The 26,838-nt window shown below is 43.9% G+C and overlaps 1 protein-coding gene across 4 annotated transcripts in view; it reads left to right on the top strand.

Moving 5' to 3' along the window:
* FRMD4A (FERM domain containing 4A) overlaps positions 1 to 26,838 on the top strand; it is a 582,202-nt gene that overhangs the window by 375,509 nt on the left and 179,855 nt on the right. For all 4 annotated transcript variants that reach the window (XM_045857669.1, XM_045857670.1, XM_045857668.1 and 1 more), the window contains exon 2: positions 20,197 to 20,262. In XM_045857669.1, the coding sequence (XP_045713625.1) occupies positions 20,197 to 20,262 (66 nt within the window). The remainder of the gene's footprint in view (positions 1 to 20,196; positions 20,263 to 26,838) is intronic.

Here is a 26,838-nt window from a genome sequence, read left to right as displayed (position 1 = left end):
GGCCCTGTTACCACAGCAATGGCTTGCCAACCTTGGGGTCAGAAGTCTTGGTACTAATGCATAAACCTTTTAACAACTTTCACTTCAGATTAGCCCAAAGCTAATCCCCCCAACTTGAGGCTGTACCTTCCCAGTTTCCATCGAAATCAGCCTGTTCTTCTGGAGTTGCAGTCTTATTCACAGGGCTTTTGCCTTTCTTTATCCTTGCTGGGTGAAGGATGTATGAAAAAAATGGTGTGGGGGAATTAGATTGATAATGCATGACAGTGAATGGAAATAATAATTGGAGAGTTGCCAGGCTGTGCCATTCATAACCATAAAATGCACAATTATGCTTTCACTGCATGCCTGTGAACAAGTATTATAGATGTGATGAACGCAAACTAGGGAACCAAATAGTGTGGAGCCATCTGGACTGGGTGATACACCTACAAACTGAGCTGGGCAGTAGCGCGGGCTTACCCACTTCTCTGCACGCACTGGCTATCCTCAGTAAATACTGGAGATTTCTTTTTCTGTTGCTCAGAAAGAAAGAGAGCAGAAGAGAGGGAGGGTGGTGAGGACAAGAACCAGATTGGAGCTGAACACAATGGAGGGCAGTGTTCTGCCTTCTCAATCCCCCTTTATTAGGATGGTTGAGTGTTTTGTAACAGAGTAACTACAGAGTGACCAGTAGCACAGATGTAGCCTGCAGGTCTTGGCAGGAGAGCAGAGACATCCAGTACAGCAGAGTGGCAAGAGCTGAAGTCACGCCAGATGTGCAGTGGAGTCCACGAACCATGCACAGACGAGAGTTGAGGTTTATCAGTCAAGTCAAACATTTCAGATGGATGGATGGAGTCTTAGCAATTAAAGGTGGATATGTAGATCATTTTTGCAAATGAAGAACTGCTTATAGATATTCGGAGACCTCACCAGGGTCTTAGCTGCCATGCCAAGACTCAAGCCCCTACCACCTCACAAGCATTTATGTGACACAGCCTATGTGGCAGGTCGCATGGAGCTGTGGTGTCCCTGAGCCCTGGCTTGATTTCTCGTTCTGCATCCTCCGTAGCTGAGAGGCTTTGGGTGAATTACCAAATCTCCCTGAGCCCCAGGTGTTTTTTTTTAAGATTTTATTTATTTATTTTTAGAGAGGGAAGGGAGGGAGATAGAGAGAGAGAAACATCAATGTGCAGTTGCTGGGGGTCATGGCCTGCAACCCAGGCATGTACCCTGACTGGGAATCGAACCTGCGATACTTTGGTTCGCAGCCCGTGCTCAATCCACTGAGCTACACCAGCCAGGGCCCAGTTTTTTAATTTAGAACTGAAGTTATATTCACAGGAGCCAGTGAGATAATATCTGTGAAGCACCTATCACAAAAAAGAAAAAATATGGGAGACTCTTAAAATAAGACATTTTATCTTTGTGTTCTGCACTTCTCATTTGGCCTGCTTATGTCACGTGACCAACAATGCCAACCTCCGGGGGCCTGCAACACACTGGGGTGTAAGAAGGCCAGTCACCATGGAAATGGAGGTACCACTTACTTCAGTGGCACCTCCTCACCTACAATCCTGACATGAAATTTATAAAGAGAAAGGAGCTTTAAGGAGAACAACTGCTAGCTCTGATATTTCATAAATGTCACCTGGCCTTCCAGAGAGGGTTTTGCAGGTAAAGGCCTTGCCCTAGTGACCGTCACCTTATCGAGACAGACAGATACATCCTGCTGCATCCATGAGTCTCTAGTGAACCCTGGAATGTTAATACGGAGAGGGTCCGTTGGGGGAGGGGAAGAAGAGGAGAAATAGGATTTTGCCTTTGCGTGAATTCATTCTGCCACCCTTTCTTTCTGAAATTCTTCAATTTTCAGAAATTATCAGGAAGTTCTTAGGGCTTTGGTCTTGAAAAAATTTGATAACAGAAATAAGAATTAATTAGCAAGGTTTGTTAATCAGTGGTGGTGCCATTTTTTTTTCTTAGCAACAAAGGCAAAAATCCAAATACTGTATACAGTTCTTTGGTTTCTTTCCATTCATTGCCATTAAGTAGGAAGATTTTTAGTTCCTATTTTTAATTTATATTTTACTTAAGTAATTAGTCCAGTGAGGTAATCGCAGAAATAAGCCTAGAACCCAAGAGTGTCCTGGATGGCTGTGGGTTTTCTTTTTCCATTGAGCCCACCACCTGGCACTCTGAAAATACCGAGAGAGTTTCCTTGTAGCACAAGACATCAACATGCCAATTTATGTATTAGTCATTAAAAATTATTTATGCACTTAATAACCTTCTAGTTGTTAAATAAAATAAAATGATAGATGCCCCATCTTCTGGAGATGAGTTAAACTGGCACACACAGGCAGTCGAATCAGAGCATGAAACAAATATAAAAGCAGGGAAAGTATTTATAGATCATGATGGCTACATCCAGGACAAGGGTGTATTTTAGGTGAAGCCTCAGAGACAGCTTGTGGGCATTGGTTGCCTTGACAGGGTGGAGTGTGTCTGTAATTTTAGGGAGAAGTTATAAGTTGGTGTTTGCTTGTGGTTCCTGCTTTCTTTATTGTGGAAAATATGGTTTCTGCTGCCTGCCACAGTTTGGTTCTCCTGCCATCCTGTTCCTAAGGTTGTAAATTAGTCAATGGAGATTTGCTGCTATTTAGATACAGAGATCTACGTTGTGTAACTTCCCACTTGGAAAGCTATCCCAATACTTGGAGAATAAAATCCAAAACCACAGTTCTCTGTTTTTTATATGGTGAGATTCTTCTTTTCTTCTTGTGGATAGAATTGATCACACTCCTAGAGAAATGATGAACACTGGTGGAAAAATTCCATAAACTTAAGTTTGATAGTGTGGCTGTTGGTTTATAGTGGAAATAGAAGAAAGTCAGTGTGTGAGCACATTTGCTTGTTCATAGGTGGGGAGGGTGACAGCAAGGACGATCAGTTCCACGGCCTTCGCTGCTGACCAGAAAGGTGGATGGACCCAGCACACAGCATTATCACCCCTTCTCATCAGACCTGCACTGTGGGAGGCTGCCTGTCAGATGGGCTTGGAACACCTGATTCTTTGGCTAATTTATCAACTTTCCCTAAGTATGATTTCCCAAAGGACTACTCCCTCAGAGTATTCCAGGGTGAGCAAATGCCCTCCTGAGTCCCCTTTGTTGTTACTAGCTCCACCCATGGGTTTCTGATCACTCCCGTTTCTCTTCCTCCTAAAGTTTGAAAATCATTGTCCTGTGATAAGTGACTCAACACGTCTGCCTCACTCTTCCTCTTTGCTACATTGTTAGTATTTAACTCCTCTGGCCTTTTACACTAGTTTCTCTAATGCCTTGTTCATATGGTTCCTTCCCGAATTCTTCTGGGGTGAGGTGTCCACTGCCATCATCATAGTTCAGGGCCTCCTCTTTCTTTCCTGGGTTATTACAAAATTGTCACAAATCACAAATTGTCCCTTTAAACTCTCTCTCTCTCTCTCTCTCTCTCTCTCTCTCACACACACACACGCATACACACACACACACCCCTTCCCTTTCCCTGAGCACATTTGACTTTTTCTGGACAAATCCTCTTGCAAATGCTCAACCTTCAGATGCAGAGGCCCCTCCCTTTCCTTCTTTGCAGGACACCCCTGCTCACTCCTTAATTCTAACCTCCAAAGTGACCTCCTCCTCTTCCTCCCAGCAGAACGAGTCTTCCTCCTGTATTCTCCCAAAGCATCCTCATCAGTTACCAATCTGTTGCACTGATCTTTGTACCTGTGTCTCCCCACACCTTTCTAAGGGAAAGACCATGTCTTACTTTCTTTCACAGCACCTAACAGTATGCCTCTCATTTGGTAGGTGCTCAAAATATAAATTGAGTAATAATTGACATATATCATGTTTCTCATTTCTTTGTTCGCACATAGCTAGAATGATTTTTTTCCTTGCCAAGGCCTAGTGTCCTTACCTGTCCTTCTCTCTGCTTTTCAGCTCAGGCTACTTTGTCTACACATTTGTTGTCCAAGAGGAGAGAATAAGGATGGTGCAGCACAGCTATCCTTTATGTGGGTATGGCCTTGCAAACCCCAGCTGGCGAGATGACAGAAAGTATCTAAACACCACAACTCATTCATTCATTCATTCATTCATTCAGTCAGTCATTCAGTCGGTCAGTGAGTAAGTCAGTCATCCAACGCACACTTGTTGGTATTCCTCTGTGGGCCAAGAATGTGTCCGTGAACAAAACTGACAAAAATTCTTACCCTCAGGGAGCTTGCATTCTAAGGGGAAGAGGCAGGCAATAGACATAATAAATTAGTAAAAATTATGTAGTGTGCTAGAAAGTGGTCATTGCTGTGAAGAAAAATAATGCAGAGGATGGGATGTATGACAAGTTTGCTGTTTTATATACAGACAAGATGTTATGAAAAGGTGGTATTTGAGCAAAACTTTCAAAGGATGTGAAGAGGTGAGTGAGCCCTTTGTGTCTGGGGGAGAACATTACCAGCAGAGGAAAGAGCTCATCACAGGCCCTGAGGCCGAAGAGTAGGGAGCAGCAAGGAGATGAGTGTGGGAAAGCAGACCAGGCCAGGGGCACAGAGGCTCTGCGCTGGGGGCAGGGACTGTTGCGGAACATGAACCTGGGGAGCACCCCGATTGCACCTGGGCCACGCAAGGACAGTCAGGTTGCTGTGTGCGGACCAGACTGCAAGGCAGGCAGAGGTAGCAGCAGGGTGGCCGGTTGGGTGGTCATTGTAAGAATCCAGAAAGTGACGAAGTGATGATGATGAAAAGTGTTCAGGCTCTGGATAATTTAAGAGAACTCACATGATTTTCTGGTGGGTTGATGTGAGATGTGAGAGGTGAGAGAGAAGTTCAAGTCCAAAACTCGGGGGCCTAAAGAACAGAGCATGGGGACAGAACATTGGCATTGCGGGAGAGGGAAAAGCTGCAGTGGGGGGAGCTTGGGGAGCACGGAAATTCAGAATTCTGCCTGGGGCGTAGGATTTGGGATGTTCAACAGACATCCAGATGGAGATGCTGGGGCGGGGCGAAGTTTGTATACAGTCTTACCCAGGCCTGGGAGAGGAGAAAGTCGGAGCAGAGCTATGAAGTGGATCTCAGCCATGGAGAGGTGGTATTTAACGTCTCCATGGCTCAGTCCTGAATATGACGATGTCTGAGAAAAGTTGTAACTACCACACTTCAGATTAAAGGAACATGAGATATAAAAAAATAAAGTAATTCCTGGAAATGTGAAGAACCCGCTGAGATGTGCGGTTGCACAGATTGAACTCTCCGGGTCCTGGTGGTCTGTCTCTTTTGATAGGTGGAGGGAGCATTGGTGACTCTCATGTTTTAACTGAATGTATTAATATAATTAGCAGCACATATCAACAGTGTACATACAGTCTGATAACTTTTGACATATGTTTGCACCCATAAAACCATCTCCGCCTCCAAGAATTATAACTCCCTACTTCCAATGAATCATATTTACTGAGACTCCTCTGTGTTTGAAGCTCCATGCTAGATACTATGAAGGATATCAACTGTAATCACTACCCCCGCCTCATGTATTTGCTCTGATTTAAAGTTTTGGCTTTCCTTATCCAGTGATCTAGTCACACACTTATTTCCAGGGCTTTCCTGAAGCACTTGCTGAAAACACACTCAAGTCTCGTTACCAAAGGGTTTGAAAAAACATGCGGAAACCCTCAGACACCAGGAAAGAGGAGAGATTAGGAGCACTGCCATCTGTTAATCAGCTGGGATACAGGCAAAGACATATCCCTCCTTCCTTTTGTGGAGCAGCCTGAACAGTAGGTTCGGTGTCATCCTTTCTCAGTCTGTACAGTCAACACCGTAATTACTGCCCGTGAGAAAGCTGTGAGAAATTGTTCTGTGTCCAATTAGAATTTTGATTTGACTAACAGATACAGCATAACATCTTTATTGCTGGAACTGCTGACTCGTGGCACGCACCCTGGACATCCTTGGAGCTTCCCTTTGCAGTGGCCTTTGCCTTAGAAGGCACTGCCTGATTTCCTGTGACAGCATTTACATCCGAGGAGAATTCCATGAAAGGAGGGAAACTAACTTTTGGTTCAGAATCCTCTCCCTCCCCCTTCTACCCCTCTCCATTTTCCTTCCTCTCCCAACCTCTTGCCCCACCCCTATTTTTAAATGTTTTTGGGGAACAAATGCATCAGCTCTGGAAACTTGTCCTGAGAGCATGGAGCTGGGGCAGCAGAAGCAGGTCTCCGGGAGGTGTCTGGGGTGGTTCACGGGCAACCAGCCAGTGTTGAAACCTCAGACAAGATGTATTGAGGGATGGAACTGCCAGGTTGGCTCATGCAGGAGGAAGAAGTCCCTGCCCTCGGGCTCCAGCAGAATCCTTCCCAGAGAACACGGTTATGTAAACATGCAGGCTCCAGCCCAGATGGACTGTACCATACAGATGTCAAAGGTAGCTGTAAAAATGTCCCTAGTGTATGCACTGCTGGCTCCCAAGCTCTTCTGGCACCTTTTATTGGGATATTGGGTGGGGGAGGGGTAAGGGCTTGCTGCTGCCTTCCAGAGCTGGGACCACCCTGCAGGACTGGTGGCTTTCCAGACTGGGAATACCTTGTTCCTTGGATCTCCTCTGCTATGATGTCACTGGAAATTTGGTCTGATGTAAGCATGAGTCTCACGAGGGTAAGCAATTGGGCTGGAGTCCTTCCTTGCATACCCAGAAGACTTGGCATCTGGGCACTGGGCCCCTGGACTCAGGCGCTTAGGGTGTGGGTGGCTGCTTCGAGTCCCATGCAGCTTCTGTGAAAGCAGGTGGCCTGGAGGGCCGCCCCACTGTTGCAGGTGGCTGTTCTCCCACTGTGCATTAAGAGTCAACAAAGACAGAATTCCAATAGCTTTCAGATGGTCTAGAATACCCTTTTCTGGTTCCCGGCTCCCCCTGTTTCCACTCCCCGGGCACACTCATCCCCAGGGCTAATGGAGAGTTGGACTATCATGCTACACAAAGGGGATGTTTATGGAAGGAAAACCCACTTCCAAATTCTTATCTGTGTGGCAAGACCTCTAGCTCCCGCTGATGGCAGATGGGTGTCAGTTCTGCTCGTTCCGTGTGTGCTGGTGTAGATAACATGAGCTACAGAGAATGCACCTGTTTCTAAGTCTGTGTTTGGGGTGTGTCCCCCTGAATGCAGATGAAATTGTATAGTACCTGGATTTTGGAATCACCCTTGAAGTTATATGTAAGAATATATGTTACTTGGTTTTATATTTATTAATTCATGTAAAATATTTACAGAGTGCCTATTATCACAGTCATGTCATTATGTTTTAATCACACATGTATATCATTTTAACATCAACAAAATATTTACATCAATAAAAATGTGATTACTTCTTGCTTCCTAAGACATGTAGTTGTACATAGTGTTGTTTCATTCTGCTGATCACTACATAAGCAAACATTGAATTAAATACTGGAGCCAAATAGGCAAATTCACGTTACCAAGAAAATGTTATTGAGGTTCTTGTTATCAAATAATGAATACTAAACCAGCAGCAGGTACACATAACCATTTCACACACACAACATTGCATTTTAAATAGAGGACATTTGATTGCCTGTTTATACAAAGGAAATTGGTAGGGAAAAAAGGTGGAAAAATGTTTGTGTCTACTGGTCTGTAGTGTGATTTTTTTTAAAAAGTCTTCTGAAATAGTAAATGGATGATATGAGTATTTGTTTTACAAAGCTATGTGTAATATTGTAATAAGAAGCATTTTAAGTAAATGTATGAGTTATTAGAATGAATGTATTTTCTTGGAATTCATGTCTGTAGGTGTGCACATTTGTCTAAGGCTTAGAGTGTGTCTGTCCCTGTCCGGGTCACCTGCAGTGGTGATGGCACATCCCATTCCATTTTGAACAAGGATGCTCATTGGACAGTTCTCCCTCTGTTGAGTCCAGCTGAGTCTTCTGGAACTTCCGCTCATTGATCCCATTTCTGCCCACCAAAACAATGTTCTTCTCCCTTGCCATTAAATTATCACATTGAATCATCAAATTAGCATTAAGTCATCAAATTGGCAAGTCTGCACATCCAGACATGACCAAGACAGTCCAGTTTTTACCTGTTATCTCCATGGAATCAATAATGGCTCCCTTTTCACTCAAGAAAATGTGTTGGCGTGAACAATAGATTATAGGGCACTCTACCCTGGATCTGCTATTTAGGCTCACTGGCCATTTTCCCATTGTCCCAAGAAGACACAGCTTCCACAGCTTTCCCCAGTCTGGTCACTCTTCTTTGGCCTGGCTCCAGTTTCTTTCATTGCCTACGTGAAATCGGGTACCCAGAATTGAACACAGATTTCCAGAAATAGTTCAACCATTGTAGAGTAGAGACCTCTTAATTTCATTATTCACAATGCTGTGCTTCTAGCCTGTGAGCTAAGGGTAGGGCATAAAACTGTAAACAGTATGATCCCAATTGAAAAAAATTGAAGCCACCACCTAAGCCTCTTTGTCAACTGTAAGTCTGATCAGCACACTGTGTCTGGTCACGAATCATCAGGGGGTGGGGGGTGCCTGGTAATACGCATATTGAGAAAGACAGCTTATGTTTTAGTAGTTCTTTGCAGTTTCCCAAGTGCTTGCTTATCCTTGTAGTCACTGAGCCCTCTTTCCAGACTCCCCTTTCTGCATCAGTTAGGATTAAGTGCTTTTGAAAACAATGTTCACTGGCTGCTTACTATTTCATCAGTGACTTAGCCGTCCTCAGACCATCGGATGTATGATCACTTCTCCTTCTTGTTAGTGAAGATAGGGCTCTCCAGTTGTACTCCTTGCTGCTTCTCCCCCACCCACCACTCTGCTCTGGCTCATGTTTCCAGAACGTGCCATGTTCCTTCTCATTCCAGGCCTTCTTACACCAGGTCGCCTCTGCCAGATGCCCTGTTCTGCAGATACTGCTTCCTCACCTGAGTGACCAATTCCCCAGGCATGAGTTAGGGTCCCCCTAACCCCTGCCCCATGGCATCTTACACCCACCCTGTTGTCACATGAATTGCCCTGCATTCACCTGTTAATTTGGGTAGTTTATCTACTGGACACGGAAGCCCCTTAAGTATGGGAACAAAATTGGGTCCATCACTATATTTCTAGTAAGATGTCTGGTGCATAATTAATGTATCGTAAACACTTCCTGAATGAACACACACTATAATGGCCATTATTATGTATAATCTTTAACCCCAGTTTCCCTAGTTCATTAGGACAGATTACTAGATTACTCTCTTGATTGCTAGAGAGATCTCTTCTCTAGAAGAGAAATTACTGGGTCAAAGAATATGAAAGTAATTTGTATTTTAGTTTTATTTCCTGTAGGGGCTTCCAATTAATTTCTAATTATCTACTAATAACATAATTTTATTTTTAACATATTAACCCCTCATAGTTGTTGTCCTCCTCCCAAATTTACATTTGTTTTTTCCTTTTTGTTTACAGTGCTTTGTGGAGTAGAAATTTAAAAAATTATATTTGTAATGTAGTTACATCTTTACTTTTTTCTTTTTTTGGCTCATTCATTGCTTTTATGCTTAGAAAGGTCTAATAAATAATTGCCTGTGTATTTTTAATATATAACTTTATGAACCACCTGGAATTTATTTGGGGGAAAAGGGGCAGTTGGTTTATATTCTGTAGTGGTTAGGCCTACCATTTCCTGTCTTGGTTGAGAATATTGAAACAAACCAGGAACCGAGTATGAGTAGTTCAGCGGTTCATCTTTTAACAAAAAAATCCATTGGTTCTGAACAATGAAAACATTCCTTTCCTTGATCGTTTTGCTTTCAACGTATCTTTAAAGGGTCTTTCATTGTCCCGAGACTTTCCTTGTTTTACATTTCAGCTTTGGTTTTTTACTCCTGTCCCTCTGAATTTACGCCGCCCCTCATCTATGGGCATGACAGGAGTAGCGCGCTCTGCCCTTGACACACGCACTCGCGCTGCTGAAATCTGGTCTCCTCTGGGAGCGCTCCGCGCGGGTGCTTTGTGTTCATCGGGAGTCTCAACCTTCACTTTTTCACTGAGTTTTATTTTTACCGTGTTATCAAATTTTTACTTTTAAGATCTTCATCTCATGCAAATGAAATTTTTTATATCCGTAGAGTTTCTGGAATTTTACAGATTGTTTTCCTTGAGTGTGTGGTCCGCATCTGAATTGTACATTGGGACTCTATCTCTTCTCTAAAAGTCCAAGTGCAGCCACCAAAACCCCCAAAAGAGTAGACATTTGCCTTTTCCTTTGGAAAAAAACTCTTCGTTCCACCCAAAACAGCCTGTCCCTAAGATGCTGAAGCCACAGCTATGTGCGTCGCAGCCCAAGTGTCACTCTCATCTGTCCTCACTGCGCGGAGGGCCGTGGGTGTTGGAAGGCTGTGTAGGTTCTTACCGGTTCTTGTTGCTTCTTTGCATGTTTTGTTTCTTCGGGGTTTATACCTCACTCGGCTACCTTTAAGGGATGTCTGCATGGATACCTGTGTTGTGAACAGTGTGTGTGTTAGAATAACCCCTGGAACCTGCCAAGGGAAGCAGGCGAGGCCTTCATGTTAGCAAGAGGCCTTTCTTCTCCTTTGTTAACATTGCAGTCTGTGGCCTGGCAGTTCTCGTTGTCCTCGCTGGTGGTGTCCCGCATGCCATGTGCTGACTTCCTTAAACCTCCAGTCTTAAGCCAGCTTCGGCATGCCTTATGTTGGCTCTCCGGGTGAGTGCCAGCCCACCCAGGATGACTCTGAGGTGAAGGACTGGGCCTCCCAGAGCCCTTGTGGATGAAGTGTCCCCTCTACCTATTGGTTAGAGTCCCATGGAGTTCTGTTGTGTGGAAACCTGGTGCTTGCCCAGCACTAGGAACAGCCACCCAGAGGAACCCTGTCCTGACCAGCCTCCTTACCTGCCCTTCCACGGTAGCAGAAAATCTGGTGTGAGTAGACAGGAAGCTGTAGCCTCACCCAGCCATCCTGATGGAGTGTGCATGGCGGGGGAGGGGGGTCCTGGGGGTACACTGTCTGGGACGAGTACACTTTCTGACACTACTGCCCAGAAGCACCTTGCAGTCCCTGCCTAGAGTAGGGACCTCTGAAGGGGATACAGACTGAGAGCCCACTGCATGCCAAGCAGAGTTACATACTCTTTACCTGCACTAGTCTAGTTATTCCTCACAGCTGCCCCTCGAGGTTGGTGCTAGGGTGGTCTCCATTTCCTAGACTAGGGATTGAGGCACAAGGGGATGTGGTGACTTGTGGAGGGTCACACAGTGCTCCTCCCTGGTGATTCGAGGACAAAACAGACCAGACAAAACAGACCTGACCCCCAGAGCCTGACCAGAGCCCAGAGCCTGACCCCCATCTCTGTGGGACTGATTTCTTTGGTCACCACCGTGTCTCCAGCACCTGGCTCAGCATGCGGCATAGAGGAGACATGCAGAGATGGTCTTTTGAGGACGTGAGTGGAGAAGAAGTGTGGACCAGGCCCAGAGGCATGGGAGAGGGTGGCCCTTGGAGGAAAGAATTCAGAGGTCCTGCATGGCTAGCCCTTGGGAGTGAGGGGACAGGGAAGGAGAGCATTTGAAAAAAAGGAGATAAGGTTAGGTGAGGCCAGGTCTCAGAGGACTTGTTACCCAGCACTGAGATATCCATATTTCACAAATGGTGGTACAGTGCATAATGAGGGAGAGATGCTTTACAACAACATCAGGAATCTGCTCCCAGAGCCTTGGATCCTCGAGGCCTTCCATTGAGATGTGCTCAGTATTCCGATCTCTACCCAGTCTCACCTGCTGTTACCTGTCCACCTCCTTCCGGATTACTCAGGACTCACTCTCTGATGGAAATTCCCACCTTCCTTTCCCTTGGAAGGAGTACGTACTCTTCCCTTTTCTGAAGCCTCTCCAAGAAGAAGAAGAATACATTCCATGTGGAGTGGGATTAAGTCTCTATATCTTCAGAGACTCCAATTGCCTCTGTCACAGAACCAACATTGTAGAAAGCCTGGGTAGAAAGCAAAAGCCTGCAGATGTGTGTGAATGTGTTAACAAGAGAGTTTAATAATATACTAAAATGGAGGTAAAGAAAATCCTGTCTTCAGAAGCTACTCTAGCAGCTGCAGAACCCAAGTGTGACAGTCTGGTTACTGTTCTTTCAGTGTCCAGTTGGCTAGAGTGTAATGCAGAGAGCGCTGGAACCTTCGTGGATCCTTAATAGCACCTTAGTTAACTCAGCTGAAGTGAGCTTCCTGCTGTGTGCTCACCAGGGTGGTGGCCGTGATACGCAACCTAACTCCAGAGCCCATGCATTCTCGTCTCCCAGTGTCCATTTTCTCCCATCCATTTCGTTGGAGGGTTGTCTTCCAGACTGAAGAGGGGGATTGTTGGTAACACTCTGGACCTGGGGTGAAATGCAGGAAGGACTTTGGCTTTCCATGTCTGAGACTCACCTGTCCAACCTCCATGTCAACAGTTTGTCCTCAAATATTGTGCAATGTCCTATTGGAACGTGAAGAGTACTCTTCCTTCCCACATGCCACAGCTTAGCTTTGGGCTGGAGTTTCTCTTCCTTGGGATCACAGAAGACCACTGATGGAGCTCCTGGATGTTCTCACCTCTTACCTGTCTGGGTCCATTCCTTGCCTTCTAAACTTTAGGCCAAGAGACTGCCAATTAGTGCTTTCTGATCCTCTGCCCTGTGGTACCATCTGGAGAGGGCTGAAATGGATTGTCCCACAGGACCACACACAGCAGTGTTCTTCAGGGCAGCAGCACTGGGGACTCAAACTGTCTACCCCAGACACAGCAGCCCTACCCAGTTCCTAAGTCCTACTTCCTTTTGCTGAAGCGAGGGAGGGACGGAGGGAGAGAGGGATCTGAGTATGACAGCAGCACAAAGATACACTTTACAGAGATCCTCCAGTCAAACCCTGGCCCCACTTATGATCTCATCAAATGCAGACTAGGAGAGGGATGAGCTTTGAAGAATTTGAGGCTATTTCAATTTTTATATTACAGTACATTGGCATGTAAATTTGTTTCTAACAGAGTGATTCACTTAATCACTTTCATCTGGGTTTTATAAGCTACAACTGTACTGAGGAGCAAAGAGTCTCAAGGACAGGCCTGGGTGTGTCCTTTTTTAGAATCCAGGGGACTCATGGGAGAGACAAAGGTAAGATAATTTGCCAGAGGTCATGGAGCAAAGTGGGGACAACGTCATTCTCTCTGACTCAGATTTCTGGTGTCTAGCACCTTGTGTGTTCTTTTTTTCCATTATCTGATTTTAATATGATGTCACTCAAACACACAAAAAAAGGTAAGCTTGAGATGAATCAGAGAGGGAAAAATTAAAATGAAAATGGACACTGTACCTTCAAAGGTTATGAGCTGAGACCCCCCCCCATGTATTGCTTTTATATTATAATATGATATTACTTTATAATAACTACTATTATATCTGGTATTTCCATGGTATGGGTGAAAGTGAGCAGTAAATGGATAAGTATTTTTAACAAATTTTAATTTGCCTGAAGTCTTTCTATATGTGTATTTGCTGTGGGGTTGAGTTTCTGAAGGCCACTGTGAATGTATGACATTCATTCACCTCCTGGGTGTGACAGCTTTAGGATTACTGAGATTTTGTGATCTTGTGACTTTCTGGTACTACATGGGCTGTTGGGTCCTCATTTTTCTGAGGCAGAAGCTGAAGTGGAGCGGGCAGGGACGTGTTGAGGTGACCCTGGGGGCAGAAGCTCCCACAACGAGTTCTACTGGGAAGTTGTAGTCATGTCTCTGGAATTTCCTTCTGAGCCTCCAAGTGGCCTGGGTCAAGGGGCGATTGCGAGGTGCTGCCGTAGGACATCCGGATTCTTCTGACGTTCAGTCCCATGTCTTAGGGCCGTGATGGGGGAGGGCATGCTGGAAGACTTACCTCTCCATGTTTGGGCCTTGACTGGCATGCTTTTGAAATGCGAATTTTCTATTTGATGATAAAATTTTAAAAGAAAGGATTTCAGCCCTAACTGGTGTGGCTTAGATGGGTGGGAGTGGTCCTGCAGAACAAAGGGTCTTAATTTGATTCCAGTGGCCAGAGCCCATGCCTGGGTTGGGGATTCAGTCCCCAGTCAAGGTGCATGTGAGAGGCAGCTGATCCATGTCGCTCTCTGGCATTGATGTTTCTCTCCCTCTCTTTCTCCCTCCCTTCACTTCTCTCTAAAAATAAATAATAATGAAATAAAACTTCAGGTTGTTTGGGGGAACATGGATAATTTTCCCAAGCAAAGTATGATTGGGAAATGTTAATTCTTCTTTTTATATAATTCTACTTCATCTTTACTATTTCTCTGTTATTGTCTTATAAAGGTATTGTCTCTAAAATGAATATGAGTCACAGCTTGGTAACTTACTGTGCACAGGGACACAAACAAGGAGGCATGTGGTAACTGGGGGGAAAGTGCTTCTGCAAGGCTGGGAACATTCCTCTCAGCAGCTCTGCTCCCCCTGCCCAGCCCTCCTCCCCCCACTCCCCTGCACCCTAGTGATAACAATTTCAGTACAAATTAGCTTTAGGAATTATAATGAAATTATTAGGAAATATAATGTGCTAATTGAATAATTTTAGCTTTTGTTTTTATAAACCACATATTTTTTTCAGAATCTGTTACCCGATAAGTCATTCCCACAATTGCATTAGATTTCTACAAAAACATTCAACAGTGGAACTAGGGTTGTTTCTTCCGAGCACTTCCCCTCTGTGTGTCTCCCATAGTGTGCACGTTGATAGGCAGGGGGAAAGAGGAGAGAAGACATCCAAGAAGTGGCAGAAAGGGGAGGAGGTGATATCAGAAAAAAGTGATAATAAGAAGTATATACTGGTACTTAATTTTGAATATGAAGAGAAAATATTCTTAAAGCATATTTTCACATGCTGAGTTTTTTATATAAAGCAACTCCAAATCGCCATTTGGGGGGTTGTCACTGCTAGTTCGTTGTTTCTTGTTTAGTGATGCCCTGAGTGGGGTGACTCCCCTTCCACATTTGGACAGCGGTGCCTTCCCCCATCAGGAACAGGTCGAGCTGCTGTAGGCAGACGCCCTCAGACGGACTAGTTGTAATTCCCCCTTTGAGATTCTGTGTTACTGAACCACTGTGGTCACAATTGGCATCCTATTAATTCTGCCTGCAGGGAGAGAATGTGTCAGACTTCCAATCTTCAGATTTCTGACCTATGTGACTATTGTAATTCTCATTTGTAACTTAATTAATTTGATTTAATGTGTTAACAACACAGGCCATCTAAAACGAATTTGCTGAAAAAGAAGCTTCTCAGGCACCATTTCCTGTGGCTGACCTCACACACTCTCATTCATTTTTCTAGATAATTTTTCTTTATTATTCTAACCAACCCCCCCAACAACATTTTGTGTGATATTTGGGTGGAGTGGGGGGAACTACCCGTAAGCTTACTACCCTAGCACATCAGCTGTTTTATCTGTGCCACCTAATTCCTGTTCCCCTGCACAGCTTTATTAGCTGACTTTTCAGTTCACATGTCATTTCACATTCCGCTGTGCTCGCTTAAGCCAGCATCGTAAGTCTGCGTTTTACATCGTCTTTGCAATTTATTGTGTATCTTAACAGAAAAGTTAGGTAAATGGGGTAGACACCTTTACCTTCAAAACAACACTTTTCCGTACATTCTTTGGAATTACAGCGCACTTGGCAGGCCTCTGCTTGGTATAGAATTTTGTGGTAGCCAGACGATTTATGGGTGGAGTGGTAGCCAGCCGGCTGGCATCAACGAGAAGCCTTGTTCTCCGACAGACTTTCCTTGGAGGGCGATGCCAGTGCTCTGATTGTGCCTGAGCAGCTGAAAAGGAAAACAAGGAGAGCAATATTACTTTACAGTTGTTAGTATTCCAAAGGAAATTTCAGAATGCCTGGAAGCCAGACAAAGCTACAGATGTCCCTGCGCTCTCCGCACACACCCAGAATGGTAAACCTTTTCTGAACTGATAACAGGATACTCCCATCTACTTCAGGATGAGAAAACAAACGGGTCCTTCTTTTGAGGAAAAACTACAGCAGTGCTGTTAAAAGAAAGTCATACTTTCAACCATATGATGATTCAGAGTTGAGTTTCTGTTTAGACTCACGTTTCTGGCCTGACTCTTTAAAGAAACATACTGCCTTCCAAAAGGGAGGCAGCTTATAAACTCCCAATTCAAATAGGGAGCATGCTTAGAAATTCCCCAGGACTTAGCTTCGGGCTTTGCTGAAGAGACGAGTGAACTTGATACACCTTGGGTGGATATTATAGTCTCAATGCATGTTGCTTCCTTAAAGTGGTGAGCAGAGGAAGTGAGAGTAATGTAATGAGAATTTTATATTTCAGTAATCTCAGAGAAAACTTTTAGACACGGGTGCAAACACAGTGTCACGCCACACTTGGCATCTATTGAAATATTTTGAGAAAATGACATACTACCTCTTATTCCTGTGATTAAAGTTTATTTGATACAGTAATGTTTTTCAGATACCAATATTCCTTTGTTTTTATAAAATGTATTAGAATATGAATAAGGAACTCAAGAACGTGTTTATATCCTTGACCTTTTACAGTACAGTGAAGCTCAAAACTTTGGGTTTTAAAGATGCAAAGGACAAACAGAATTCCTTTATTAAAATTCTGCCATCCCCACTGATCAGAGAATTTTCTCAGGCGTTTTAAAATGAAATGCTGGACGGTCATAGCCCTTGCCTTCCTAGAACGTTTACTTGATTAGAATCAGGTTCTTTCTACAATCAGGACTGAATTGCTGACTATCTAGAGTTTACTCAAGGTGCCTGTGCCATTGCTGTAAACGGCCCTGTTGACACTTTCAGTGTACTGTTTTGATGAAAGACTCGTTTATACTCTCTGGGGTGAGGTACATACTTTAGTCTAATTTAACATTTTAGTATCTTTCATTGAATTTGAATAGGGGAATGATTAAAATGAAGCTGATGGGCTTTCTCCCCCGCAGTAAAGTCATTTATTGACTTTGAATTTGTTTTCTTCTTTTTTAAACTGAGATGTACGTGACTTATAACATTGTATTAGTTTCATGTGTACAACGTAATGAGTTGGTCTTCCTATAGATTGCGAGTTGATCACCATGATAAGTCTAGTGAACATCCGGCACCACACATAGTTACAAATTGTTTTTCTTATCATGAAAACTCTTGAGAGCTAATCTCTCAGCAGCTTCCAGATATACAGTAGAGTATTATTAACTGCAGTCACTATGCTACACATCACATTCCCAGGACTTCCTTATTTTATAACTGGAAGTTTGTACCTTTTGACAACCTTTACCCATTTCCCCTACCTCCTCGACCTCACCATTGGCACCTACCAGTCCATTCTCTGCACATGAGTTCATTTGTTTTTTTCAGATTCCACATATAGCTGAGATCACATGGCATTTGTCTTTCACTGTCTGACCTATTCCACTTAGCATAATGCTTTGAAGGTCCATCCATGTTGTCCCAAATGGCAGAATTTTTCTTTTTATGGCTGAATAATATTCCATTGTATATATACCACATTTTCTTTATCCATTCACCCATTGCTTTATATCTTGACATTGAATTGTAAATAATGCTGCAGTGAATGTAGGTGTGCATAGATCTTCTCTAATTAGTGCTTTCATCTTCAGATAAATACTCACAAATGGAATTGCTGCATGATATGGTGGAGTTTTTTTTTGTTTTTATTTTAAATTTTTTTAGGAACTTCCACACTGTTTTCTATGGGGGCTGCACCAATTTAAATCCCACCAGCATTGCACAAGTGCTCCCTTTTCTCCACGTCCTCACCAACACTGGGTTTTTGATACAAGCCATTCTGAAATTGTGAGGGGATATCTCCTTAGGGTTTTCATTTGTTTTCCGTGATGATCATTGGTGTTGAGCACCTTTTTATGTACCTGTGGGCCTTCCGTATGTCCTTGTTGGAAAAATGTCTGTTCAGATCCTCTATTTTTAATCAGATTGGTTCATTGTTTTGTTGTTTTTTCTTTTGTCTTTTCCATAGAGTTGTATGATTTTTTCCTGCATTTTGGATATTAACCCCTTATCAGGAGCATGGTTTGCAAATATTTTCTCTCATTTGGTGGGTTTCCCTTTCACTTTGTTGACAATTTCCTTTGCTCTGAGAAGCTTTTTAGTTTGGTGTAGTCCCACTTGTTTATTTTTTGAAGCTGGTGAATTTTTAAAGTAAGTCATTCAACTTGGGTGACCACTATTTGCAAGGTTGATGGATTCTCATGGAATCTGAGCCTGGTTTGTGGCTAAGACAATTAACACTTGAAGTTAAGCCTTCAGAGAGTGAATAAAGGCCCATCACAGCCGCCTGCTTTCGCTTACATGTGCAAAGTAGAAGCCTTTGGGCCTAAGCTTCCCCTCAATTTTTCCTCGATTTCACCCTCTGTTAGAGGGCTTGAAAGTATGTGACACTTTCCTTGATGGCTTTTCTCAGAGCTGGGGACTGCTGAGCCATGCTAACTCAGATTCAAGAGGCCATCGCTTTAGCCTCTTCCAAGCAGGTTCCATTGCTAGGGAAGTCTGAATTGATGGAAGATGGTGGGTTGGCTTGTTTTGAAGAAGGACTGAGAGTTTTCTCATGGGCGTGTGTGACAGTTTGGACAGGCTGATGGGCTGAGAGAAAGCACTGTTGAACAGGAAGAGAAGAGGCCGTGTTTCCCATGTTTTGTGGAGAAAGTGCTGGGGAGGAGGGACCTGGTCCCGATGGACGTACAAATAGGTGAGGCCAGGATCTTCATGAAGTGGTGGGTCGCTGGGGCAAAAAGAAGGTGGCTTCAGGGAAGGCTACAGAGTCAAGTAAGAATCCAAGGGCTAGAAGGAGCTCTATGTGGCTTCTGGTCCAGGGAGCAGTTTTGGAGCCAGTTAACATTCGTTGTTATTGTTACATTTGCAGGAATTTTGCTTGCCAATTGTAAAATATAGCCATTATTAAAATCATGTAAACATAGCATTAAATGAATTATATGAAAAATAAAGGTAATAAGTACTCAAAATCAATCACTTTCTAATTATCTTACTGTGCTTTACTGCCATCCACTCTCTTGAGGTTGGTTGCGTCTGTGTGTTGTGTCTGTGGGACATGCCGTCAGTGTTGTCGTGACAGCAGCTCGAACTTGGATGTGGTGAGGCTGTGTGGGGCACAGCGAGACGGTGCTCGGTGAGAGTGGTGGCCTGCTGATGTCTTAGAGAGGCCTCACTCTTCAGGGGATTTCCTTTGAGGGTGATTGATGCCAGGGCCCCAGCAAATGCTACAAATTAAGGCTTTTTTTTTTCCATTCAGAAAGACAGTTATTAAATATTCACCAGCACCCACTGGGCCCAGCCCACTCATTTTTCTATGTGAGACTGGGCTGTGGAGATGAGCAGAGGCTTGTCTGAAGTCCTGCAACCAGCAACATGTGCGCCAGGGCTGAACTTGGGCCTCCTGGTGCTGTCTGGGGGCTCTTTCTGTTGCATTGCACAGGTGTGTTAGTCGTGAAAGGCACAGGGGCAGGGGTCAGGCTTCCCTGTGAGTGCTTATCTCCAGGGTTCTTCTGTCATACAGGTGAAAGCACTGTGGGACTCGGGTCGTAAGCAAGGAGAGGGGAGGAGTGACACAGAAACCAAGAGCAGTGGCCAGAGGGGTGGTCATCTGGTGATCATTAAAGAGGGACGAGTTCAGAGATGGCAGAGACTGGATACTGAACTCTGTCCCTAATGCATGGTGATAAAGTTATCAAATGGAAGAATGACTAAAGAATAAGTAAATTTGTCACCACTGACACTGTGTTATGTTTGTATTTGCTATTTTATGTTACACTCCCCCTTAAGAATGTAAGCTCGCGAGGGCAGGGACCTTGTCTTGTGTGCTGCTGTACACCCAGCTCCCAGAGTAGCACCTGGCACGTAGAAAGTGCTCAGAAATATTTTTGAATGAACGAACCCGTCCTGCTGCTTGTTGGCATTATGTAGCACCGAAGCCCGGGGAAGTTTCACCCAGAGGAGCGTGCCTGGTGGGGGGTCCAGCAGACAAGACCCTGTACATTCGTCAGGCTGCTAGACCCTCAGTGACCATCATTTCTCTTTATTCTCAGATGACGGAGGGCCGTCGATGTCAAGTACATCTTCTTGATGACAGGAAGCTGGAACTCCTGGTACAGGTAAATGACTTTGGGCCAACTTTCTAAATTTCTTCTGTGACTGATGTGGTTCACACTCTGATTCAGCTGGGGGGCAGGCAAGAAGGTAAACTGTTTTTTCAGTTTAAATGTGTTAAAATCTGTGAGAGAAGAGTCGGACACACCCTGGTATTTATGTGTGTGATTGCTTTTTTTGTTCATTCTGTTTCTTTGCACACCACGCCTAGGCATTCAAGGTCAGATGTATATCTAACCTATTGTTGCACATCTCTAGAACAGGAAATTCCACAACTGCCATTAGCTATTCTTTATGCTTGGAAGAAGTTAATTATAATGTAACCTAAATAACTCTTGCTGCAGCTAAAACTGGGTTAGTTGTCTAGAAAACAGTTCATTATTTTCAACTTACGCTTTCAGAGACATGGAGACAGAGAAGCAATCTCTTGACCCTGTCTCCCCTCTTAAGAGCTGTAAACCCCTACCCCGTCTCTGCTGAACATCTAGAGGAACGGACACGGGGGAAATCAGTCAGTTTGTCTCTAAACTAAGAACACAGCCGTGTCAGAGAAGTCCATGAAATAATTAGAATCATAGACCCTGGTCCTGCTCAGCTCACTCTTGAAAAAAAAAACAGTGTTTATTTAGAGCCCTAAAGAATGATGAAGTTTCCAACTTTGATTTAAAGAAATTAATTCCTAATCTGTTGCTCAACTCCAACATTTGTAACTATATTTGCGTGACATTCTCAAATGTCCACCAGATTTTTAGGGCAGTGCTCCTTATCCATCACATTTGCCATGAAGAAGCTACGGTTTGTCAGCTGGCTGAAATGACACCCACAGGCTCATTCACTGCGGAGGACCGGGCTGTTCCATGATGAGAGTCACATCTGAGTACCCTCATCTCGTGTTCCCTTGTACCTGGAACTGGATTTCAGAACGTTCCAATTGCCGTTTAAAAAGTTAATACTTTGAATAGGAGTTAAATTATAAAGGCATTATAAACGCAATAGAAGAAACAGAAAATTGGAAATAGTTCATAATCACAGCATACTAATTCAACTACTGTTCTCATTTCAGTGTGTATCATATTTATATTTATATTCATTTTATATTTCTTACATGGTTGTGATCATTATGTAGGTATAATGCTATACATTTTATTTTTCCGCTTAACATTGTCTTTCGCTAGCGTTTTCCAAGTTATTATAAATTGCCATCTTTGTTAATGGCTGCATAGAAATGGATATACCATTATTAGCTGATCATTCCTCCATTTGGGTACATTTAGAGTTTTTGTTGTTGTTGTTGAACAATTTCAGAATATTTGTAGCAAGCCTTAGACTAAGCAATGGCTTTCAATGTCTCTCTGTTTACCTGACAAGGTTTAGAAGAAGGAGAGTTGGGTTTTGGGTTTCAGGTTTCCAGGGACTGCTTATCTCCCATGGAGAGGCATAGGGAGATAAGCACTAGGGTGACTGACCTATAGACATTCCTAAGTAGCAGCAGAGGTGGGAGGACTAGTTTTTCCATCCTCATTGGGGTAGGAGACGCATCAAAGGCTACACCTCAGATCTCCAAAAGCAGGCAAGACTGAGCTAACAGAATCAACAACTAACAGTTGCTTCCCACCAGGAGAATGCTGGTAACCAGTCAACCCCAGAGATGATTTTCTGCAGTGGTGTAGGCGTGGCCCCTGTGATGGTACATTTCCTTTCTCTGGGTTACAGAACAAAATGGCCATGATCCCCAAATTTAATGCTTTTTCTAAAGCCCTTTGAGATTTCTGAGCAGAATCTGTGCTTCCAAATCTCTGATTGCTCTGTGTAAATCCCATATTACCCATAAGGGGAAAAGAACGAAGGTCAAGAGTACACATACTAGGATTTAATATTCGAAAGGCTCATCTCTAAATCCACAGGCGGGTCCCTGACACCTAGGACATTATTGTGTGGCTCTTTAAATCTTTCAGTTCCACTTAACGACAAATGGAATGGTGATGTGAGCATTCAGCAACAAATCAACCCAGGTCATTGATCCAGCCCAGAGACAGTGTGTTTTGCTTTGTCATCCAAAATTGTTTCATACAATTAGAAATGTACTAGAAAAGCCCATGTCAAAATGAGAGGCCACATCTTGTCTGTCTCTCAGTCAGCCTGTACCTGAGGCCTCCCTGGCCATACCAGAGGGAGCCGTGCATGTTCGATATTGAGCTTTTCAAGTCTTGTCTTCATACGGTGGTTCCCTTAAAATGACTCTTTGCTTTTCTCCGATCTGAATGCATATTTAGGGGACCGTTTTGAGAGCAAAGAAAGGGAAATGTGGTTTAGCCTGAGTAAGAATAGTTAAATAAGAACAAAAAGAATTTCCTGACAGTGAAGGTCAAAAGATAGAAGCCATTAATAGGGAAGGTTCCAGGTTCTTTCTCTTGATTATCTTAAAAGTCGAATGGGTTTTCCTTAGTTTGGAATGGCTGAAGTGTGGCCCTTCCTCATTAGGTTCTCGTGCGGCGCATGGTACTGGGCTATCTGTGGTCTCGCAGGAAGACAGGCCAGAGCCAGAATGAGACATCTCATCGGATTTTATGTCTCCAGAGTCTTCTCCATCCCCCAACTCTGCCACAGTGAACTACACTTTTCAATTAACCTTATTTTTTAATTACAGTTGACATACAGTATTATATTAGTTTCAGGTGTACAACATAGTTATTAGACATTTATGTACCTTATGAAGTGACCGTCCTGCTAAGGCGAGTGCCCATACCACAGCAGACGTAGTTTCTACAGTTTTATTGGCTGTAGTCCCTACGCTGAACTTTACATCCCCATGACTATTTTTAAAACTGGCAATTCGTACTTCTTAATCTCTTTCACCTTTTGTGTGTACCCTCACCCCCCTTTAATCTGGTGACCCTCCATTTTTGTTGTCTCTGTCTACAAGCTTGTTCATTTATTTTGCTTTTTAAATTCCACATTTAAGTGAATCATATGGCATTTGTCTTTCTCTGTCTTACTGACTTTGCTTAGCACAATACCCTCCAGGTCCGTCCACGTTGTCACAGATGACAAGAGTTCATTCTTGTTTATAGCTGAGTAACATTCCATTGTGTGTATGTAGCACATCTTCATCCATTTGTCTATTGACGGGCACTTGGGTTGTTTCCCTGTCCTGACTATTGAACATAATGCTGCAGTGAACATAAGAGTGCACATGTCGTTTCAAATTAGTTGAACCCCACTTCTTGTTTTGTTTAGGAAGCTGTCCGCTGAAATGAAGCAATATTCTAGGACCACAGTGTCTTGCCCCTCTGACCCCTTTTCTCAATGGCCATTGGCAGCAAAATTATAACCATCTACTTCTGTTAAAATAGAGGAACCGAGTGTCCTGTGATTCTGAAAAACTTCAACGAGTCAGTGTTTTTCAAGAAAATTAAAGATAGCAGTGGGGTTTTTATTGTACATGACAGGGTGTCCCTAACCTTGAGAAAACCAGGGAGGATTTAAAGCTGCTGGAAAGTACAGTTGGAGCACTCGTGATGTGGCCAGTCCAAACCGGATGTGCCGTTGGCATAAAATGTGCACCGCGGTGTGGGAGTCCCCACACTGAAAAAGAGTAAAATGCCTTAATGATTAAAATATATAGAATTAAAATTAATCTCAACTATTTCTTTTCCCTTGTTTGATATGGCTACTAAAAAGTAAAAATTTCATATCGGGGTCCCATTTGTGGCTCCCATTATGTTTCTGTTAGGAAGCTCTCTCTAAAGAATAGAGAGATCGTCTAAACCAGAGAGACCATTATCAATGTGGCAGAATTGTTTAGGGTCACCCAATTGTAATACCGGGTGTCTTCCACAGCAATGACTCCATTTTACAGTCTTTATAAAGTTTCTAGGAAGTTCATCTTATTTAATCACCACATTAACTGTAAATAGTGCAGGTGCTATCTCAGCCGAGGACACAAATGCAAAGGACAAATAACTTGCTCAAGGTCACACAATAGTACATACAGCTTGAACAACAGGGCTTGCTGTATCCTAGTCTCTTTTCACAGCACTGTAAAGTGTATATGCAGGAAAACCCTGGACACGATACAGTCTACCTCTGATGCGGCTGCTGCGTTGGCCCCTAACACCAGCCTTGTAAGTGACTGGAGTTAAAGACTTTGACCCTCATCTCAGGTTAAGAACTGAAGATGGGCTTACCCGGATCATTGTTTTTTCGCCATCAGTTTCCAATCTACCTAGTGAAGATGACATGTGACACATGGTTATGAAGGATTTTCACATCATTTATATAAAGCTGAGGGTATCAGGTGTGGAAGAAAATTAAATAAACAGATTAAAGCGGTGCTGCCTCCTCAGGCAATGGTGCTAGTAACACTGTCTGAAGGGTTAAGTTAATATGCACTCTGAGTAAAGCGGCGTTGAAGGCACAGTAAATATTCTGGCCTATAATACCCTAACCCCCTCCCCACGTATATGACTTTTAAAAAAAATCTGGAGCCCTAATCACGCTACACAGAATAAATGAATAGACCTGGGTTCTATACATGTGCGCACACACCCAGTCTCACACCCCATTCTCAGCTACTTCTGTGGTTTGTAATGTTCTTCTGTAAAAATACAAGGGATTTACTTGGATGTAAACCCAAGTAAAGCAGGAATTCCCCCCATAGCACATGTTGCCAAGAAAAAAAATAGAGTTGATTCTGTATCTTTTTATTGAGAAGGGTGGCTCAGTTTGCTTGCTGGTCCATCTACTGATGTGCGAGCCAGGTCTGCCATCTGCTCCAGTCTGGTCTGAATTCACCAGGAGGTCCAGTGTCAGCCAGGGAGGGGAAGCCACGTGCAGAAGCTGGGCACAGACCAAGGACTTTGGTTTTGTGAACTGTCTCTCTGGGACCCCCTAGGCCACCACCCCACCCCATAAAATAAGAGCCAAAGGGGTGTGAGGCCACACTGCTTTGGGCTAACCCTAAACTTGACCATGATTGCCATCATCAGTCATTCTACTTCTTGCTGCAAAGCTGGGCACCACACCAATGAGCCAAACAGATGTCTTTCTAGCCCCTAGGGATGGCTGACCATATTTACATTTTAAAGATACACTGAGAAGCAAATGGGTTTTAAGGTGTAGGTTAGAGACATAATATAACAGCAACCCCACAGTAATCAAAAGTTTGTTTAGTGCCTTAGAGGCATCAGAAACAGTCCATAAAGTATACCCTTGGCTGACACAAGCCGCTAAAGAGTTTTCCCTCTTGGTGAGGAGGGAGGGACCACACGCCTCCTTTCTGTAGCTAAGGCCTTGATGGAAAAGGTGGTGAGCTCTGTGCTGGGTGGGAACAAAGAGAGTCCCAGTCGCCCTGTGGGGCTGTGACAGAGGGAAGAGTGTCAGGATACAGCAGATTGATGCAATCATCCAGGGACCTGCACCCCCTTCCCCCCCAGCACACACGTGCAGCTCCAGGACCAGACAGCTCAGCCTGCCAGAGGCTGAGGAGAGGAGACCATCTCCCTGGGCTGTCTGGTCCAAGCTCTGGTTGCTTAGCAACAGCCCCATCTTTGCTTCCCTCCCCCACGTTACCCTCCTCATCCCCACCCCACTGCCATGTCTGTGTCCTATTCTCCCTGATGCTGATCTTAACCAATTTTGAAATGGCCAATATTTAGCTGTTTTTTCCCCTACTGAAAGATAAGTTTCATTTGGTTCTGACTGAATGTAAAAGGAGAGAAAAGAGAGGGGGGGAAGATAGTGCATTTTCTTCCTCCGGAAAACTGGTTTCTGTTTTTGCTTTTGGTTTTGTTACTCCTTGGTTACGTTTCTATTTGATCCCTTCACAGGATCATTCCCACATACTCTCTAAGGCAGCCCAATGGGAGTGTTTGCAGATAAGGAACCTCCGGTGATGCCTATAAACTGTAGGCTCCTAATTTTTGTCTTCTCCTCAAGAGGGTAAGAGGGGGGATTAAAACAAATTTAACATACAGTGCAGTTCAACAAAATGTGAATAATTATGCTTATAGGGGAAACACACTCACACATAGGCACACACCCCTAAGAAGAGGGTGGAAGTGAGGAGAAAGCTCACCGTCTGGAAAGGATGGTGTCCCCGGAATGTGGGAGTTAATCTGGGCGTTTTTGTTTCTCATCCCAAACTCAGGGATTGATTTTGGTTACATCGCTCAGTTCCAGCTCTTGCTCATTTGGTGAATTTTTCTTGTTTGTCTGCTGCTGTGCTGTGCTGATCTAAGTGTTCCTCACTTGGGAGAAAGGGGTCATGTCTAGAGGTGAGAAATGATTATTCAGGCTTTTTTGTATGATTTTTACAAATCAGGTGGGGGTGGGTGGGTTTTTTTGTTGTTCCTTCAATAATCTCCTGTGGCTGAGACACCCCCTTCTCTGTGCCGTTGTACCAGCTGCACCTTGTCCTTCCTGGTAAGGAGGGGGTGCAGGGGGGTTTCGGGGGTGGAGATCTTTCATCTGACAGCTTCTGCTGCTGCTTGTCCCATCCTGGGAAAGAAGGAAGGGAGGGAGGCAGGGAGGCCCTCTCTTAGGAAACAAGGAGTTGCCCAGCGCCAGATGTGGAAGAGGAA

The sequence above is a fragment of the Phyllostomus hastatus genome, unplaced genomic scaffold (genome assembly GCF_019186645.2).
Source record: "Phyllostomus hastatus isolate PE091 unplaced genomic scaffold, TTU_PhHast_1.1 phas_scaffold_1674, whole genome shotgun sequence".
Taxonomy (NCBI): domain Eukaryota; kingdom Metazoa; phylum Chordata; class Mammalia; order Chiroptera; family Phyllostomidae; genus Phyllostomus; species Phyllostomus hastatus.
The sequence above is the reverse complement of the archived record's forward strand: the minus strand, read 5'-3'. Positions and strand labels throughout refer to the sequence as shown.